Source organism: Diadema antillarum, unplaced genomic scaffold (genome assembly GCF_040938485.1).
Source record: "Diadema antillarum isolate AM-2024a unplaced genomic scaffold, OU_Dant_1.0 seq00001330_RagTag, whole genome shotgun sequence".
Taxonomy (NCBI): Eukaryota; Metazoa; Echinodermata; class Echinoidea; order Diadematoida; family Diadematidae; genus Diadema; species Diadema antillarum.
The window spans coordinates 145,811-164,738 of NW_027272100.1; the positions used below are offsets into that span (position 1 = coordinate 145,811).

An 18,928-nucleotide genomic window follows, 5' to 3' on the forward strand; every position below is an offset into this window, starting at 1 on the left:
ATGGTAGGAAGCTGAGTATCAAAGCTTGTATATCCACATTGATTACCTGTGCAGAAAATGAATTAACAAATATCTTCACAACTTTAAAAAAAAAGTGTAACACACATGTAAACTTTCAAGTTGGTTTGCTTATCTGCTTTTACTTTGTATAGCTAGCCTAACTATCATTTTGAGCAGAATCTGTTAATTTCATTCACTATCATTATCAAAAAACCCATACCAGTGAAGAGCAAACTTTCAACTGCCACTCCATTTTGAATGTTCCTTCGTTGCCCAAGGCTTACTCAAACCTGGCTTTAATTGTGGTCATTCTCTTGTCTGAGTCATAAACCCTGTCACATAAAAGATTCATCCTGATAATGACTCGCAATAATCTGCAACTAGCAAAGCATCTGCTATGTTACTACTAAAAGAATCTCTTTACTGTGAGGGGCCCCAAGTCTTGTCCAATGATAATGGGCATTAAGTTATGTATTCTCTTCAATTACAAAGTATTGTTAGCCCGTTGAGGACGAGTCCTGAGTATACTCGGGCATGTGTCTATGGGAAATGTGTGTTATAGCAAAATCAGCCCATCCTCAATGGGTTAAGGCTACAAACAAATGGCTGTAAGTATCACTTAACAGGCTTCTGCATGGTAGCACATGGCCAAGTTTTTGTTTGACCTTTGTTTTGTAGCATGCATGAATACCGCAGTCCGTCCGAGCATAGGTTGTAGCCCCAAGTGTGTGAACCAAAACATACCATTATATGCAGTCTCATACTGCCACAGTGTGTGTCTTGTCAGTTTGGAACCAGAGAGGACTGACTGCATGCATATTAAAGCATTTAGAGTGTAGCTTAATCTGAATTTCAACTGCATGTGCTGTGCTGTCTTTGAAATCAATTAAATTATATCTAATTTAATGAAAATTTAAATTCAGTATCCATATACAGTATGTTGCAGGAAACTGAAGACTGGGAATGTAGAATCAAGATTAGACACCTAGAAAAGTAGAGTTAATATTATTTGGTTGTCAATTAAAAATAGTGAATAGAAGTATGAGTAGATGCCTACGTGGTTTGATATTTAGAGCCCTTCATGAACGAACAATTCTATCGTTTCATGTAGAAAGCTTGACCTCATTCTTTATGTGACATAGCAAATTAGAAATTATTATATATTTTTATGAGATATGATTGCAACCAAAGAAAGCACCTGTTAGTATGTTTCCATATGCTATTCTCAAATATTTCTAGTTATCATGCTTTTATGTAATGAAGCACATATATTTTTCTTCAGTAGTTCAAACAGTGCTCAGCTGTCATCCATAGTAGATGGAAAAGGGTCAACCACTATATAAAACTAAATGTGTGTGTCATAAATGAGCTCTGAATGAAAAACTGTGACACCTCACTCTTATTGAAATAGTTATGATGCCAATGAATACAAACTTTCAGCATACACTAATGATGAGTGTATGGATATGTTTTAGTAGAAAATGTTTGCAAGTTGTGATACATCGGACCATTGTAGATGTAATGTTGATATTCCTGAGAAGTTAAAAAATGTAAATGAATTCTTGGCTTCAATGATAAGCATTTGAAGGATTTTGTATGTTTAATACACAGAAAGAGACTGCAACACTCATTTTACATTGTTACATGTATCTACAAAATCTCTTTGCATAGTTTCAAAGTTTCATGCAAATAGATCTGACTAGGCACATTTCTAGGGACATTATGTGCAAAGAAATGAACAGATTTGAGGAAAAAAAGTTGTGATACATCGGACCATTGTAGATGTGATGTTGATATTCCTGAGAAGTTAAAAAATGTAAATGAATTCTTGGCTTCAATGATAAGCATTTGAAGGATTTTGTATGTTTAATACACAGAAAGAGACTGCAACACTCATTTTACATTGTTACATGTATCTACAAAATCTCTTTGCATAGTTTCAAAGTTTCATGCAAATAGATCTGACTAGGCACATTTCAAGGGACATTATGTGCAAAGAAATAAACAGATTTGAGGAAAAAAAGGAAGAAGAAAGTAGAATGTTGTGTCTTGACATTTTGTGTCATGATTAGGTTGCCCTGTTCTTACATCATGTTGTCTTCAGTTTTTGAGTTTCCAATACCCATGGAAAAGTAAAGTTAGCAGCAAAGTTATGGCACCCAATTATTTATTAGGACTCTAGTGAACCTAATAATTACTCATTCTGGTATCATTCTCATTCAATGAAATACTACCACTCTTACTGAAACTGTTACATTTTGCTCAGAATTTTACAAGTTCACTGTATTTTGTTGTATATAACGGTAGATTATTATTATTATTTTCTTTTTAAAATTTTCAGTCACATGTTTGGGGATATCCAGCACAAGAAAGTGTGTCATGGATGAATACCATGGTGAATTTTATCGTCAGTTGATATGGCTGGGATATAATGTCTGTGTATGCCAGAACAGTATTGTGTATCGCATCACTCAGAATAATTACAAATACTTACAAAACTACAATGCATTAAGAAATGATCACATTGTATGCACACATCTGTAAAGCATTGGAAGAAACACATTCATTTCAGGGCTTCTCAAATTCTTATTTCTCTGTCAAATTCTGTTGGAAGATATTGCAAATGCAGTAATGACAGCACTTGTTTGTTTTATATTTTGGGTTTTAAAAAAATTAAGCAAAAGACGGGGAAAATGTGAGGCGAGAACTTGTGTGGTGGATGTGATGTTGTGGAGGGATCCTTCACTGATCGTATGAACTCAAAGTAGTGTACGATGTCAGAATTGCTTTGTGATGTCATGATTGCCTTGTGACATCATTTCACAAATAGTACTAGTATGCTGTAAAAGTGGATATATTTTCGCATGATTAATCTATTTTGCTCGGCCAGGTAAGATGACTTCTGTGTGTTTATTTTGAAGAATCAGGAAATCAATTATTGGAACATATGGCATGCAAAAATATTCACATGCTTTTATTTTCATGCTAGCATCTAGTTGTGGGAAATTCATGAAAATTTCCACGCCATGAAAATGTCAAATTTACAGTATACTATTTGGGAAATGCCGTCATAAAAAGTGACATCATTTTGCAAATGGTACATCATGGAGTATCAAGCATGCCAACATTTGGACTTAGCTAAAAATACATTGTATCTATAATCACATGAAGCTCTTTCAACCTATTACTAGAGGATAAATTCTATTTTTGATCCAAAATATAATAATTGCTATGCCTTACTTGTGCAGGGTTGCCATAATATTGAAATTCAATCATAGGAATTTGATCAGGGGGATATCTTCATTTATCAGTAAAGCAAAAGTAGGGGATCCATTCTCATCTACATACATGTATTTCAAAATCAAGTGGGGAAGATGAAATGTAATGTACCAGATGTATTGATAAACACCTTATTGTGGCATCTTATGTTCATGGTAGGCCTATATGATAGCAAAAAGATTTGCTTTTTTTCTTCTGCTGCTTGTCTTGCTGATTTTTTTTTTAACTCGTTCAGATGATGAAAACCAGTAAAGACACATTTTTTTTTCAAGATACTTCCTGTACACTCATCTGTTACGCAGGAGATATATATCCTTTCTGTATTGACTGTGTAATCCAAGCAATGCATTGAGTACACTATTGACATGAAGTATACAAAATATAATTAGATTTGTGTAAAGCCGTATTCTCAATCCATAATGTGTCATGAAGTGGCTTTAAAAAGTTGACTCACAAATCATAAGTAGGTAGAATGAAGCAAGAGGGTCTTGCCTTGTCAGATAAGAAGCATATCCCTGTAGTCCAAAGACTGCAGTGCTGTGTGAAAACACTATGTTCCCCTACTTTGTTTCCTTATAAACTACTTGTAGTTATGTGTCCTAATGGCTGATTAAAATTAAAGCAATAAACTTTGCAATTTAATCATATTATGTTTCAGTCCATCTTTACAACTGAAAAAAAAAGAAATATGTGAAGAGAAGTTTGTGAAATTATTTAACTCGGATTTATGTGTACCTCTTGAAATATATGATTCTAGCATTCAATTAGATAAATGGAAAATACCTGGCAGTCACAGAGATTAAGCTATTTTAGAAATTCCACACTTACTGCATCTCATTTACCATTAGAAATTTGTCATAATGTAATGATTAAAATTCACAAGTTGATGGTTCCATCTACTGCATACCTGTACATGAATGTATCAATGGAATACACAGCATTATGATGAGCAACACACTCAAAGTCATGTAGTAGTTGGAATCATATTGTATGTTTCTGATCCTATTGGAGTTAAAAGTATGTCTGATAAGCAAATCCTATAATCAAAACATATCCCATGTTATCATTCTCTGACAAAAAAAAAAATATGTAGAAGTGATATCTATTTATATTTTGCATGATGTTTGCCTGTATTGATGATTGTATAAAGGAGATTTATTTTATATGTGTAAATAAAATGCTTACAGAACTATGGATCTGTTTTACAACAGTGATAATGTCATTCTTTGGAATCAGATGGAAAAAGAAAGAATGAGTAAAGAAGTAAATAAACAAAAAAAAAGGAATGTCTCTCAGCTTTCTATCTTTGATGATCTCCCTTTCTAGGAATGATGGTTCCATTATGGCATCTTCATTACACACACACACACACACACACACACACACACATACATATATAGGCCTACACACACACACACTCTTGTATGAAACATAGATGTCATGAATTATGATTATACAAGACATGGCTGCAATGAGGCTAGTCGCAAATACATGTTCAAGTCATGTCAATTGTTCTACAATATTGAGAGCATGACGAGAGTGGATAACAAATGCATGTGATTAATATATAAATATTACGCGGCTTTTAATACATGAATGGGCTTGGGATGAATTCAGCGGCAATGAAACGTGTAATGCTGCAAGACCAGTTGAGGAAGTACCCTCGGGGAACATTTTTAGTGCAATCAGATTAGTACTGGATAGATAGTAAATGTATGTATCAATATTCTGCAGGTCAATACCCTCAACTCATTTCATCTTGATAGCATGCTACTTGAATAATTGTCAAGTTTTTCCTTTATTAGATTAATTGTTAATTTTAAAAAAAAATTTTAATCATCATTACTGTTATCATTACTACAGTGTATTATCATTATCATTATCATTATCACCATTATATGATTATCATCACTAGGCTTCTAGACTTTTCCAGATTTTGTTCACACCTTTTGCTCACATGAGATGGAAATGAACATAATACAAGACATGATATATCCCAGGGGACAAATCACTTTGTCATCCCATTACAAACTGCCGTGGTGTATGAAATGAACCCTTTATACACTGCACCATCACTTAAAAAGGGTAAAGAGAGGAAGTAAGAGTAATTAATAGAAAGAGGAACTATAGAAGGAGGAGGAGGAGAGGAAGCTATGGGGGGGGGGTATAAAAACAGACAAGTGGAGATATATACAGGTTATATGTTCTGCAAAAACATGTATGACTCATGAGAATAAATTGTACTCAGTATAGTAGTTCATTCTCATATTCAGACCATCATTTTTCACATATGTTATCTTTTTTTTTAAATTGGACATACAGTGCACATCTCTTTCCCCTTCTCCTGAGAACATGTGCATCCAGAATAATTATGCTGTAGAAATTTATAGAATATCATTAGAATGACGGAGGATGAGATAGAAGAAAAAAAAAAACCCCCAGTAACTCTCGATGTGCAATGTGTATTTTATAGTAAAGTAGTATATGGTGAGGAAGGGTAGTTAGGTTAGGGAGAATTGTTTTTTGGGATGAGTTTTATTTTAGATATGATATACTTCTTCTTTTATCTGTGGCAATTTTTCTAATTGCCATATTTATACTATAATTGCCATTTTATTTGTTACATTGAAACCTGAAAATGTATAATTGATACAGTTATCTCTTTCTAATTAAGGAATTATTCCGTTATGTTTTTTGGACAGTAATACCAAATTGAATTGATGTTTTTTGTATTATTTGATTGGAAGAGAATAAACATTAGTGGGGGAAAAAAAGATGTAAATTTTTGTAGCAAGACGCATGCACCTATACAGCCCCACCCAAAGAGCCTGTGAGTGTAGTGATTGGTGAGAAAAATATCTCTTTACCCCCACCCCACCGCATCTAGCTAGCTCAAAGCAACTTTTGTATTTACACACTCCTTCGTGTACAGTAAACACCGTGTGTAACATGCTAGCAGCATGAATACACAAAATCGATAGAGCGCGAGCTCCAAAAGCAAAGAAGAGGGTTGAGTAATGAGGAACTCTATACTACCGCTTCCATTCTGTCATCGGTACGGTACGCACCTGGTACCTGTGTTGTATACATAGTACCTATATATCTGACAAAGCTCTCATTAACTGGCCTGGCAAGTCAAGATCATGGATGTCCACTGCTTTTAATGGCCTGTACATGTGCTCTGAGATCTTGGTGGGGGTTAACAGTTGCCGATGTTTCCTTGTTTAGGTAAGAGAAAATGTTGTGTTTAAGGATGTGTAGACTGTAGACTAAACATGTATCTATTCGCTGGGAGCACGATAACCTTGTCCTTGGACTCTGGAGTAACCTGTTGGAAGAGCCCAATATGGTGCCCAGCCGGCGATCGATTTCATATCAGCATCCAAACGAGCAGGCAAGGCAAGGTACTGGTCCTGCCCGGGCCAGGGCTGCAGTGCAGGGCAGCGCTGCGCTGCGCAGCTGGCAGTAATAGCACATGTGTTCACCGTGTTATGAAAGTGCGAGGCTCGGCCGCGGCCGATCCCACCTTCATTTCAGTGTTAACGCGCAAAAGGCCAAATGCGAGGCCCAAATTGGCCTCGCATTTGGCCACGCTCTGGAGGTGGTCTCCTCGGCCGCGGCCGAGCCCGGCCTTTTCTCAGTGTAAACGCAAACTGGGCCAAATGCGCGGCCAATTTTAGTCTGGCTTCCAAACCATCTGCCTGTACTATTTCGCTATACCCCATCAACGTCGCAAATAGTTTTAAGGTGGTTTTGTCTTGACCGAAAGATCGGTCTGTATCTGTCCGTCGGGGAATGTTCCGCGGAGACTGCGTCTGGCTTCACGGATCCCCTCCGTGAGGAGGACAGCGTCAATGGCAAAATGTAAAAGAGTCCTCCGGACAGACGGCAGACGGATCTTTCTGTCTAGGTTTTGTCCTGCAAAGGATTTTTTCCTTCGGCAAAGGTATTTGCCCGAACGGCGACTTCGTCGCCACGGAATTCAGTTACTAGTATGGCAAAGGGTCTGAAAACCAGACAAGTCAATACCAAATTGCATTTGTTTACAAGCAGAGCGCCACTACGACAAAATATTGAAAGGTTTGAATCAAAAGCGTGGCCGAGCCCAACAGTGTAAACGGACAAAATTGTGGGGCTCGGCTGCGGCTCGGCCGCGGCTCGGCCCAGCCCCGCACTATACCAAGCTCAATTGGGCGTCTCTGCTCTTTAACCTAAGGAGAGCGTTATGACCCTTGCTTTAGTATACAGCTGCAATCATTTGGTGACTAGACCATGGGAGACGTGGCATACTGATAAGTAGACAGAAAGATCTGTCTGTCCGGAGGAGTCTTTTATATTTTTGACGTTATCGCTCTCCTCCGTAGATAAGGAGGGGATCCATGAAGCCAGACGTAGTCTCCGCGGAACATTGCCCGACGACCAGATACAGACCGATCTTTTGGTCAAACTGATAAGTTGATCAGTCATCAACAATAATGGTCTAGTGTATTTGTAAATTGTGGAGTAGAATATCTCTGTCTGACTGTGATGTAATCATGAAAACGTGATAAAGCATGGTAAGAGAAGTAAGTCTCTTCCTGTCTGGGTCCATATGGATACCTACGAATGATTCTAAATGTACGCTTTTAAGCCTCTGTACTACTACAGATCCAGATTTAATCGATGCTTCAAGCAATGTTAAAGGACAAGTTCACCTTCATAGGCATGTGGGTTGAGTGAATGCAGCAATATTAGTAGAACACATCAGCGAAAGTTTGGTGGAAATCCGACAATCCCGTTCAAAAGTTATGAATATTTGAAGTTTCTGCTCAGTCATGGCTGGATGAAAAGACTAGTATAGCTTGTGATGTCACATGTGTACAATGATATAAAGAAAGAATAAAGGAAATTCAACATATTTCCATTTTTCGTGCATAACAAAAGAGCACTCGACTTCTCTCTTTCAGAAGGCAGGGGGAATAATATTACCCTTAACATACATCAGTAACAAGTCAAAGGAATGTGCACTTTATTCAAAAAGTAAAGTTTTGTGAAATTCTCTTTTTACTTTCCTTATATCGTTGTACGCATGTGACATCATACACTGTAGTAGTTTTTTCATCCAGCAGTGATTGGGCAGATACTTAAAAATTCATAACTTTTGAATAGATTGTCCGATTTTCCTCAAACTTTCACTGATCTGTTCTACTAATATTGCTGCATTCTCTCAATCCTTATGTATATGAAGGTGGACTTGTCCTTTAATTTGGCTTGGTCATTATCAATGACCAGGTGAAATAGCATCAAACAAAAACTGGATAGGTTCATTCTTCCAAAACTGTAGACAGTGGATGTATAGAAGACCATTCTCAGCATGCCAAGGCTGTAACCACATTTGCCACTCTGTACATTTCTCAGGACAATGAATGGTATGGTATGGTGTACCCTAACCTAACTGCGACCAGCCCGAATGCAAAGCGTTCGAGCCGATATTACTGTGTGTAGGAGCGCCCCAGGGTTAGGTGTAACCCATTGACGCATTGTACCCTAGGCTTAAATCTGCTGAATTGTAAATTTCTTAATACATTTGCAGATATAGTTTTCTTCCTGCTACTGATAATAGATATTAAACTCTGGCTGTAGCCTTGCTACCTTTTTGTTGTTGTTGTTGCATGGTATTCATACAATTTGTGTTCTTATGTTCTATACTTAGTATCATATATCCATATTATATTACCTTCTGATTAAAAACAAATATATAATTTTTTTATGATGATCATTATGTCGTATATCATACCAATAGCATTCTTGATGTACACAGATACCTATGTCATATCTACATGACTAAAACTATCACAGGTTTGTGAGCTAACTCACCCACAATATCGAAGGATGGAGAGGCGAAGGAGAAATTGCCGATCTATTTACGCCTTGAAGCAGAAACCTTACTCATGTCAAGGCTCATCACCAAAGTGGAAGAGCACAGGCAGTCTCAAACAAAAGACCGGTGAATCTTCTCGACAGACTACACAAGTCAGACATGGGAGAATGAGTAGCAGTCTGGGTCAAAGAGACGACAAAGGTGACTTACAACCTTTTTAACAATTTGTTTCCTTTCAAACATACCGATTACATTTTATTGTATCGGGTAAAAGTTTTCAGGAATAATTCCTAAAATAGTGGTAATGTCCTGTATCTGTTGACCAACCCCTTGAAGACTAATCCCAAATATTTTCAGGCTGGGGTAATGGGAAACGTGTGTTATATGAAAATCAGTCTTTCATCAACGAGTTAAACTTATAGAGGGGGAATAGCTTAATAGAATTTGTCTTGATTTAGAGACTCTGTAATGTACAACGTATGACCGAAAATTTTTGCAGGATCTGAAGAGAGGTTGTCTTTTTAGTGTCTGCAAGTCATTGGATGTGATGGCCAACTATACACTCTGTGATCTCCTTTTTAATCAGTCAGGAAGAATTGATTCCTTTTGTTCTAAAGTGTTTTTGCAAAGCATCCTCTGCCCTGTTATAGCCAGAGCAGATTTGAGAGCAGTCCATTATGTAAAAATATGCAGAGTTCAAGATTTTATGAACAAGTAGGTGAGTGTTCTGCAAGAAAGGTTGGAAAAAGTCACTATCATAAGTTTGTACCAACAATTTTGATGTTGATGTGTGTAGGGTATGCTGTGTTACTATTTTTGATTTTGTAAAAGTCTTTTCATATGAACATCTGGCACATTAGCTCATAAACACCTCAAAAGTACTATGATGTGTGATTGAGACTTGTGTAGAGAGAAGTACCGTATGCATGTTGTTACAGTAAACCTACAAATTAGGGTAAAGCAAGAGATAATCTCTTTTGTTTTTGTATTAAATTGATCTGTATGTTTCAGTGAGAAGGAAGGCAAACAAGAAGCAGTGCAATAGGACCATCATCTCTCAGCTGGATGTTGAGAGGACCACGACAGAGCACCAGCAGTCAGAGGATGCTGATGTATGTGTGTCCTCTAACCCACAGCATACCAGTGGCACACTAGGGGATACCAATCATAGACAAAACAACTATCAGAAATCAGACAATAAGCCAGCAGACATTGTGGATTCTTCCAACAGCTCAAGAAAAGTGTGCTGCTCAGGTTCAAAGCATTCTACAGTAGGAGCCATCAATCCAAAAATTGAAGTACCATCAGAATCTGACACTTTGAAGTTTGAAAGGAATAATATTTCCATGGGAGAGCGTGATGGTGGATGGCCTTGTGAAGACACTCGTGCTGTGGCTGCCATTGAATATGTTAAGGAGCGACTTGATGAACTTGAAGTAACAAAAGAAGAACTGAGACAAGTGAAGATTGGTAAGTAACACACTGTACTTTGTTTTGCTATTATACAGACCTCTGTATCTGGAAAACAACTGGATGCATGGGCAAAGCACTTTCATAGCAAAGTGAAAATCATTTTTCTTTAATACCTATCTAGGTATGATACACATTTGTCTGTCAGAAATACTGTAGGGATTCATTTTCCTTTTTTTTTTTTTTCTTTTTGGTCAGAGTGACCTATCACGTCTAACACAAATGGATGAAGTTTGCCAGGGAAATGGTGAAATATGAAATAGGAGCTGTACCCTGCATTCTTTTTTTGTGGCAGCATTTATGGTTGGTGAATGTGTCCTTTCTGCAGAATTGGCAGAAACCAGGAGAGAATTGATGGCAACTCAAGAGGAGGTCAGAGTGGTCAAGGGACAAGCCCAGAGCAGAGTAGAAGCAGTTGAGAAGCAGAAGCTAGTGGACATCAAACAACTTGAGGAAAAGGCAGAGATGGCATTATCTGTAAGTTTGTTTCTTTGCTGTTCTTGTCTATAAGCAAGAACATAGTAAGAAAGACTTGAATCACAAAAAACAGAGGAGTCGGGTCAAATGAAATAAAAGAAAATATATTTTAAATGATCTTGTTTATGTGCCATATTTTCTGAATTAATGTGTGAAACTATCTTGATAAAATAAAACAAGGACATACGCTGCATCCAGCTCTGATGTGACTTGATATATCCTCCAAATTCTCACTCACCAGCTGTGCATTGGATACCAGGCAGCAATTATTTAACATTTCATATTCAAATGAGAAGTCTGGTGAGCATAATAAGACTTTAATAGGGGATTGATGACCGATAGGAGAAATATTATCCCTGTTTAATTGTCCCCGCCGAACAGTTCGAGCAGGGGACTATGAAACGGGCTCCGTACGTGTGTGTGTCCGTGTGTCCGTCCGTCCGTCCGTCCGTCCGTGTGTCCGTGTGTGCGTCCGTGTGTGATCAAAATCTTCAATTTGCTACTTCTCTGTCATTTATGAGCCAATTTTGATTCTGTTTGCTTTATATGATAGCACTACATGGGAGCTTTGAAACTTCTACACAGAATTTCAGTCGTGACCTTTGACCTTGACCTTTGACCTATATTGTACATTTTGCTACAAAATGCTACTCCGCCATTTCTAACCCGATTTCGATTCCGTTTGCTTTATGTGATGGCACTAGGTGAGGGCTTCAAAACTTCTACACAGAATTTTGACCTTTGACTTCTTTGACCTTTGACCTTGATTTTTGACCTGTATTGTACATTTTGCTACAAAATGCTACTCCTTCGCCATTTCTAACCCGATTTCGATTCCGTTTGCTTTATGTGATGGCACTAGGTGAGGGCTTCAAAACTTCTACACAGAATTTTGACCTTTGACTTCTTTGACCTTTGACCTTGATTTTTTGACCTATATTGTACATTTTGCTACAAAATGATACTCCTTCGCCATTTCTAACCCGATTTCGATTCCGTTTGCTTTATGTGATGGCACTAGGTGAGGGCTTCAAAACTTCTACACAGAATTTTGACCTTTGACTTCTTTGACCTTTGACCTTGATTTTTGACCTATATTGTACATTTTGCTACGAAATGCTACTCCTTCGCCATTTTTAACCCGATTTCGATTCTGTTTGCTTTATATGATGGCACTAGTTGAGGGCTTCAAAACTTCTACACAGAATTTTGACCTTTGACTTCTTTGACCTTTGACCTTGATTTTTGACCTATATTGTACATTGGCTACAAAATGCTACTCCTTCGCCATTTCTAACCCAATTTCGATTCCATTTGCTTTATGTGATGGCACTAGGTGAGGGCTTCAAAATTTCTACACAGAATTTTGACCTTTGACTTCTTTGACCTTTGACCTTGATTTTTTACCTATATTGCACATTTTGTTACAAAATGCTACTTCCGGCGGGGACATATGTTACGCACCGCGTAATTTCTACTTTTCCTTGTTTTCTTTCTCCCACAAGGAATTAAGAGAGCAGACTAGAAAGGAGATAAGAATGGAGAGAGAGAGGGCAAAGAAGAAGGTCTTGTCAGCGGAAGAGGTGGGCCAGAGGAAAGTGAGAGCTGTGCAGCAAGACATGCAGACCAAGCTGGAGGCAGTGAAGGAGGAAGCACAGAAGGAGCTGGCCCTGGCTCAGAGTCGTGCCGAGGAAGAGGTCGTGACCCAGCGAAGGAAGGCAGAGAGGGCAGTAGTCAAATACAACAAGCTCATAGCAGAGCACAATATACTGCAGGTCAGTGCAGCTGTGATGTGTGATCACAAATCTTGACCAGTACAGCTTCTCTCTCTCTTTGTATTAGTCCTCATATTCTCTTTCATGCCGTGTAAAATGATCTGTATTTTAACTATTTGAATTACACATGCAGAATTTCAGATTACAGGTGGCATTACTTCATTGTACAGTCCAAGGAATGTCATGAAATATCATGAAACTGTATAATATGTATTTGCAAAGCAATGCCATGCTACTCCACGTAGTGTCACTTATAAATTCTAACATGCAAATATATTCCTGAGTGTAGGTATGCAGTCAGTTTGATGATCTACCTAATTTCATGTTATTCTCTGCAAAATATGCTCTTTGAAGAGAGCTTATTGACATCGATTATTGTTCATAGTCTGATGTAAAATGGTTAAAATACTCAGATAGATACATTATGAAGTTTGAAATGAGATCATGAACCAGTCATTCAGGGAGCCTAGCCAGTAATGGTTGTGCTACATGGAGAGCTCCTGTATATGCCGAATATTTCGCGAGGTTCTTATTTTCACGAATTTCATGAGTCAGGTGCTCTTCATGAAATTAAAGACACGCGAAAATAATTACTCTGATCCCGATATGAATGTGACGCACACATGTACATTTCTCCGTTCAGTACAGTACTCCACGAACGCGAATTTAACAACTCGGGAAATCGTCGGGAAGTCCCAATTTGCGAAAATTTAGACTCACTAAATATATGGCGTATACAGTATGTCGCTTTCTTCATCTCCCGTGCAGGGACGGATATCAGATGCTGCCTCATTACTGAGTACTGGCAAGATGAGCAATACTTGACCCTGGTCCCAGCTCAGCATTGGTCATCCTCACTAGACTGCTGTCCGAGAGGTGTTAGGTTTTGCTCAGGAGATTAGAATTATGAATAGATTTTCAAGTCACATGAGCCAAAGGCTCAAGTGAGCCGTCGCGATCATCCAGTGTCCATTGTGCATCATGCATAAACTTTTTATGCCTCCGCCACGAAGTGGTGCCGGAGGCATTATGTTTTCGGGTTGTCCGTCCGTCCGTCCTTCCGTCCGTCCGTCCGTCCTTCCGTCCGTCCGTAATGAATTTTGTGGACAAGGTAACTATCAAAACCTGTTGAGGTATCCTAATGAAACTTGGCATGTATGTGTATTAGGGGGTGAAGTTGTGCCTATCAACTTTTGGGTGCACATGCTCAAGGTCAAAGGTCAAAAGGTCAAGGTCAAATACATAAAATTTCACTATTTCCTTCATATCTACTGAATGCCTGAAGATATTTTCTTGAAACTTAGTGTATACATGTATTACCCAATTAAGATTCTCTGGTGAAAGTTTGGGTCATGAGGTCAAAGGTCAAAAGGTCAGGGTCAAATACATCAAATTTCACTATTTCCACCATATCTATTGAATGCCTAAAGATATTTTCTTAAAACTTAGTGTATACATGTATTACCCAATTGATATTCTCTGGTGAAAGTTTGGGTCATGAGGTCAAAGGTCAAAGGTCAAAAGGTAAGGGTCAAATACATAAAATTTCACTATTTCCACCATATCTATTGAACGTCTGAAGATATTTTCTTGAAACTTAGTGTATACATGTATTACCCAATTAAGATTCTCTGGTGAAAGTTTGGGTCATGAGGTCAAAGGTCAAAGGTCAAAAGGTCAAGTAAAAATATTAAAACTTCTTTTTTTTTCTCCGTACCTTGGAAAATTGTTCAAGGTATCTTCATGGAACATAGTATATACATGTACTGACTGGAAGTGATTATCTAGAGAATGTAGAGTTCAAAGGTCAGGGGTCAAAGGTCAAGTGCAACACTTCAAAATTTTACTATTTCCCTCATATTTATGCAATGCCAGCATGGTTTTTTTTTTTTTTACACTTGGTGTATGCATGTGGAACCTAATAGACATTCTCTGGAAAATTTTTTTTTTCTTCTTTTTTTGCCTCAAAGGTCAAAAGGTCAAAGATCAAGTGAAAGTGCTGAATTAACTTTTTCCTCCATATCTCGGAAGTGGCTAAAGTTATCTTGAAACTTAGTACATATTATTCATGTTCTACCTGAAAGTGATTATCTTTTGAATTTTAGGGTCAAGGGCCAGATGAAAATGGTAACAATTTACTATTCAATTCAGAAATTGCACGTTTTCTCCACACCTGTACCTTGAAAATTACTCAATGCCTAAATGTATGAATGGGGCAAAGTCAAGTTAAAGTCCTTAAATCCCTAGATACATGCTCTCCTATTCATCCAATTAAACCTAGGTCAAGGAAGGTGAACATTCAACTCATTTGTGACAAACTTGTCATTTCAATATTTTGCCAATTTTGTGAAAATGTAATCACACATTGTCCACATGTACTATCTAGACCTATTGGGAAAATCATGCATTATGGCGGAGGCATACCAGTCGCCAGAGCGACATTTCTAGTTACATTTTGATCCTTTTTCTTGAAAAACGCATGACAGATTTTCACCAAAGTTGGCAGGTAGCATCCCTAGGGGGATATGATCCCCAAGGGGGCCCCACCCCTCCCCCCACAAAAAAAAAAAAATGAGGAATCTTCTTATCCAAACCAGCAGTGATAAGCTATGTTAAATCTCTGAGTAAGTACATTGTTGACGGTAGTTTAGGTTTGTTCGTGGCAGATGCAGGGATACCCATTCTAACATCTTTATACAGTATATATATATATATATATATATATATATATATATATAAATGTATAGATATATGAAAACAGTAGTACATTAGTGAATGTTCTTTCAAGAATGTTCTTTCAAGATTATTTATGGTAGATCCAGGAGTTGAATGGGGATCAAATCTGCTTTGTCATTTTTTTTTTCTAAATGCAGTGTACTTGGCATGTATTCTTACCAGTGTGATAGAATGTGCAAATGGACACCATGCCCCTATAGAAGCCCTCAAAGCTGCCCCCTGCCTCCAAGTTTGCAATGTTCTCAGGTAATAGTCTACAAGAATGCTTGGAAGATGAACTTGCAATACTCAGGTGAGTGCAAGTCCCCTGGGTCTCTCGTTATGTATTTGCTTTGGATCTGTGAGTAAGACCTGGGCCCTGTTTTACGAAGAGTTATAATTGATTAAGTAGTTGATTTCTATGATAAGTCTGTGGCAGCATATGTGATAAGAAAATTTATAATTGATTATATATTTGGATAAAATGGGGTCCAGGTGTTAAATCTGTGTTAAAGAGACCAAGTGCAAAAGAAAGAACCAGCCTGGAATTTCAACATGCTAACTGCTTACTAGGCAGTGGCATTGCTAACTGAGCCAAAGCATGTGAATGACTGTAACAGGATGAAGTAGGAACAAATGCCAAAATGCCTCCACCTGTTCTTTCTGTCTCTTTGTCCTTATTGTCCCCGCCGAACGAGTTCGAGCAGGGGACTATGAAACGGGCTCCGTACGTGTGTGTGTCCGTGTGTCTGTCTGTCCGTCCGTCCGTCTGTCTGTCTGTGCGTCCGTGTGTGATCAAAATGTTCAATTTGCTACTTCTCTGTCATTTATGAGCCAATTTTGATTCTGTTTGCTTTATATGATAGCACTACATGGGAGCTTTGAAACTTCTACACAGAATTTCAGTTGTGACCTTTGACCTTGACCTTTGACCTATATTGTACATTTTGCTTCAAAATGCTACTCCTTCGCCATTTCTAACCCGATTTCGATTCCGTTTGCTTTATGTGATGGCACTAGGTGAGGGCTTCAAAACTTCTACACAGAATTTTGACCTTTGACTTCTTTGACCTTTGACTTGATTTTTGACCTTTATTGTACATTGGCTACAAAATGCTACTCCTTCGCCATTTCTAACCCGATTTCGATTCCGTTCGCTTCATGTGAAGGCACTAGGTGAGGGCTTCAAAACTTCTACACAGAATTTTGACCTTAGACTTCTTTGACCTTTGACCTTGATTTTTGACCTGCATTGTACATTTTGCTACAAAATGCTAAGTAAACACTCCTTTGCCATTTCTAACCCAATTTCATTTCCATTTGCTTTATGTGATGGCACTACAGTCTAGGTGAGGGCTTCAAAACTTCTACACAGAATTTTGACCCTTGACTTCTTTGACCTTTGACCTTGATTTTTGACCTATATTGTACATTGGCTACAAAATGCTACTCCTTCGCCATTTCTAACCCGATTTCGATTCCGTTTGCTTTTTGTGATGGCACTAGGTGAGGGCTTCAAAACTTCTACACAGAATTTTGACCGTTGACTTCTTTGACCTTTGACCTTGATTTTTGACCTATATTGTACATTGGCTACAAAATGCTACTCCTTTGCCATTTCTAACCCGATTTCGATTCCGTTTGCTTTTTGTGATGGCACTAGGTGAGGGCTTCAAAACTTCTACACAGAATTTTGACCTTTGACTTCTTTGACCTTTGACCTTGATTTTTTACCGATATTGTACATTTTGCTACTAAATGCTACTTCCGGCGGGGCCATATTTTACGCACCGCGTAATTTCTACTTTTCCTTGTTGATATTTCATTAATTTTCAGATAAACATGTTCCATGAATAGAGAAAAAAAAAGGAAAAAAAAAAGAAAATACAGTGGACTCCCGTTATAACGAAGTCCTCGGGACTTACGTTTCCTTACGTTATATCGAAATTTCGTTATAACCGAACAAATAAACAATAAAAATACATTGAGTGGAAAATGTTGCGGCTTGAGTTTTTACTTCGTCGTAACCGGAATTTTGTTATAACCGTGTTCGTTATAATGGGAGTGCACTGTAATAGTTACAACAATAAGAAATGTAAAAAAGAGTGAAAATAGACTTAAAGAAAAGATATCTATACATGATTGCATACATTGTCTGCAAAACATAATTATTCTCTATTCACATGTAGCACTGCATGAGGACCTGTGCAGACAGAAGCACTCAGTCTTATGCGACATATATATCTTTTAGTAAAATGCGGAGAGCCTGACTGTTCCTTGTGTTCTTTATTGTAATGGTTGCCATTATTTACGGCACATTCAGTCACCTCAGTGTACAGTATGTAGTTAGTGCAGCAATCGTTAGCAGCTGAACTGATGTTGAGTTCCTCTTTCAGGCGAGGTCAGGTGCACAGACAGCAGGCACATTTTGAATGATATTTTTCCCCAACCATTCATCATGAATGGAAAATAGCAAGGTTCAATTTGCACTTCCCTGAAATACGTGTATCTGCATGTGCAGTCAACGGTGCCTAAGTTAAATTCAAAGGGGCCAGACAAAATCCTGCGACTTACATGAATTTTGACTTACACAATAGAATTTGCATATCATGTAGGGTAGAAGCATTATATCCATCCAGGGTGAAAGTTTTCTTTTACTTGTTTTTTACTAATTTTTCAACTTGTGCGAGGTTGACTTAGATGAAGTCATTGTGTGAACATTCCGTAAGACATTATTGTGTCTGTATAGTAATCATTTCAGTAAGAACTTTAGTTTTGTCTCTATTTCCCTTTTTGTTTGAGGTTGATATAGTATGGTCAATAACAGCGATGGAAAAAGAAAAACATACTGGCTTAGCTTGTGACAGCATTACAGTTTTCCTCATTTCTTGATTCATCATTCTGTTTGAAATAGTTTGAGATTTTGTGTGCTGTATTGAATTGTGCAAGTTTGAATAATCATATTTGTGTGGGTTTAGAGCAATATTGTAAGTTATTTCATGAAATAACTTTAACGTACGTCTTTTGTAGCTTTGACATGTTCACTTTTTTTCTACCCATCATCAGATGCTAGTCATATGGTATTCATGTGCTTGTGGAGATGTTGCACACTAAAAAGTGTCCTTTTACCCTTTGAAATCAAATTCAAGAAATCCACTTGTGGCTTGGTAGCTATCTCTGTTGTGCATGAGTGATTCTGCTGTGTTCTGCAGCAGTGGTAAATCATCAGCCACACATTGTGTGTCGAAACATCTAATATGGTGTACTTTGGCTCATGGCATGAGTATTCAGCCTACAGTCTTGAACATTCAATCAGGGCATTGCAATGCTTTGACTATGGTAAAATCACCTA

At 37.9% G+C, this 18,928-nt stretch overlaps 1 protein-coding gene across 1 annotated transcript; it reads left to right on the forward strand.

Moving 5' to 3' along the window:
- Positions 1 to 6,399: 6,399 nt before the first annotated feature.
- Positions 6,400 to 13,686, forward strand: LOC139708385 (uncharacterized). Its single transcript, XM_071620338.1, has 6 exons — positions 6,400 to 6,507; positions 9,118 to 9,340; positions 10,151 to 10,609; positions 10,938 to 11,086; positions 12,592 to 12,861; positions 13,630 to 13,686. The coding sequence occupies exons 2-6, from the start codon at positions 9,151 to 9,153 to the stop codon at positions 13,684 to 13,686; spliced, it is 1,125 nt and encodes a 374-aa protein (XP_071476439.1). The 5' UTR covers positions 6,400 to 6,507; positions 9,118 to 9,150.
- Positions 13,687 to 18,928: the final 5,242 nt, after the last annotated feature.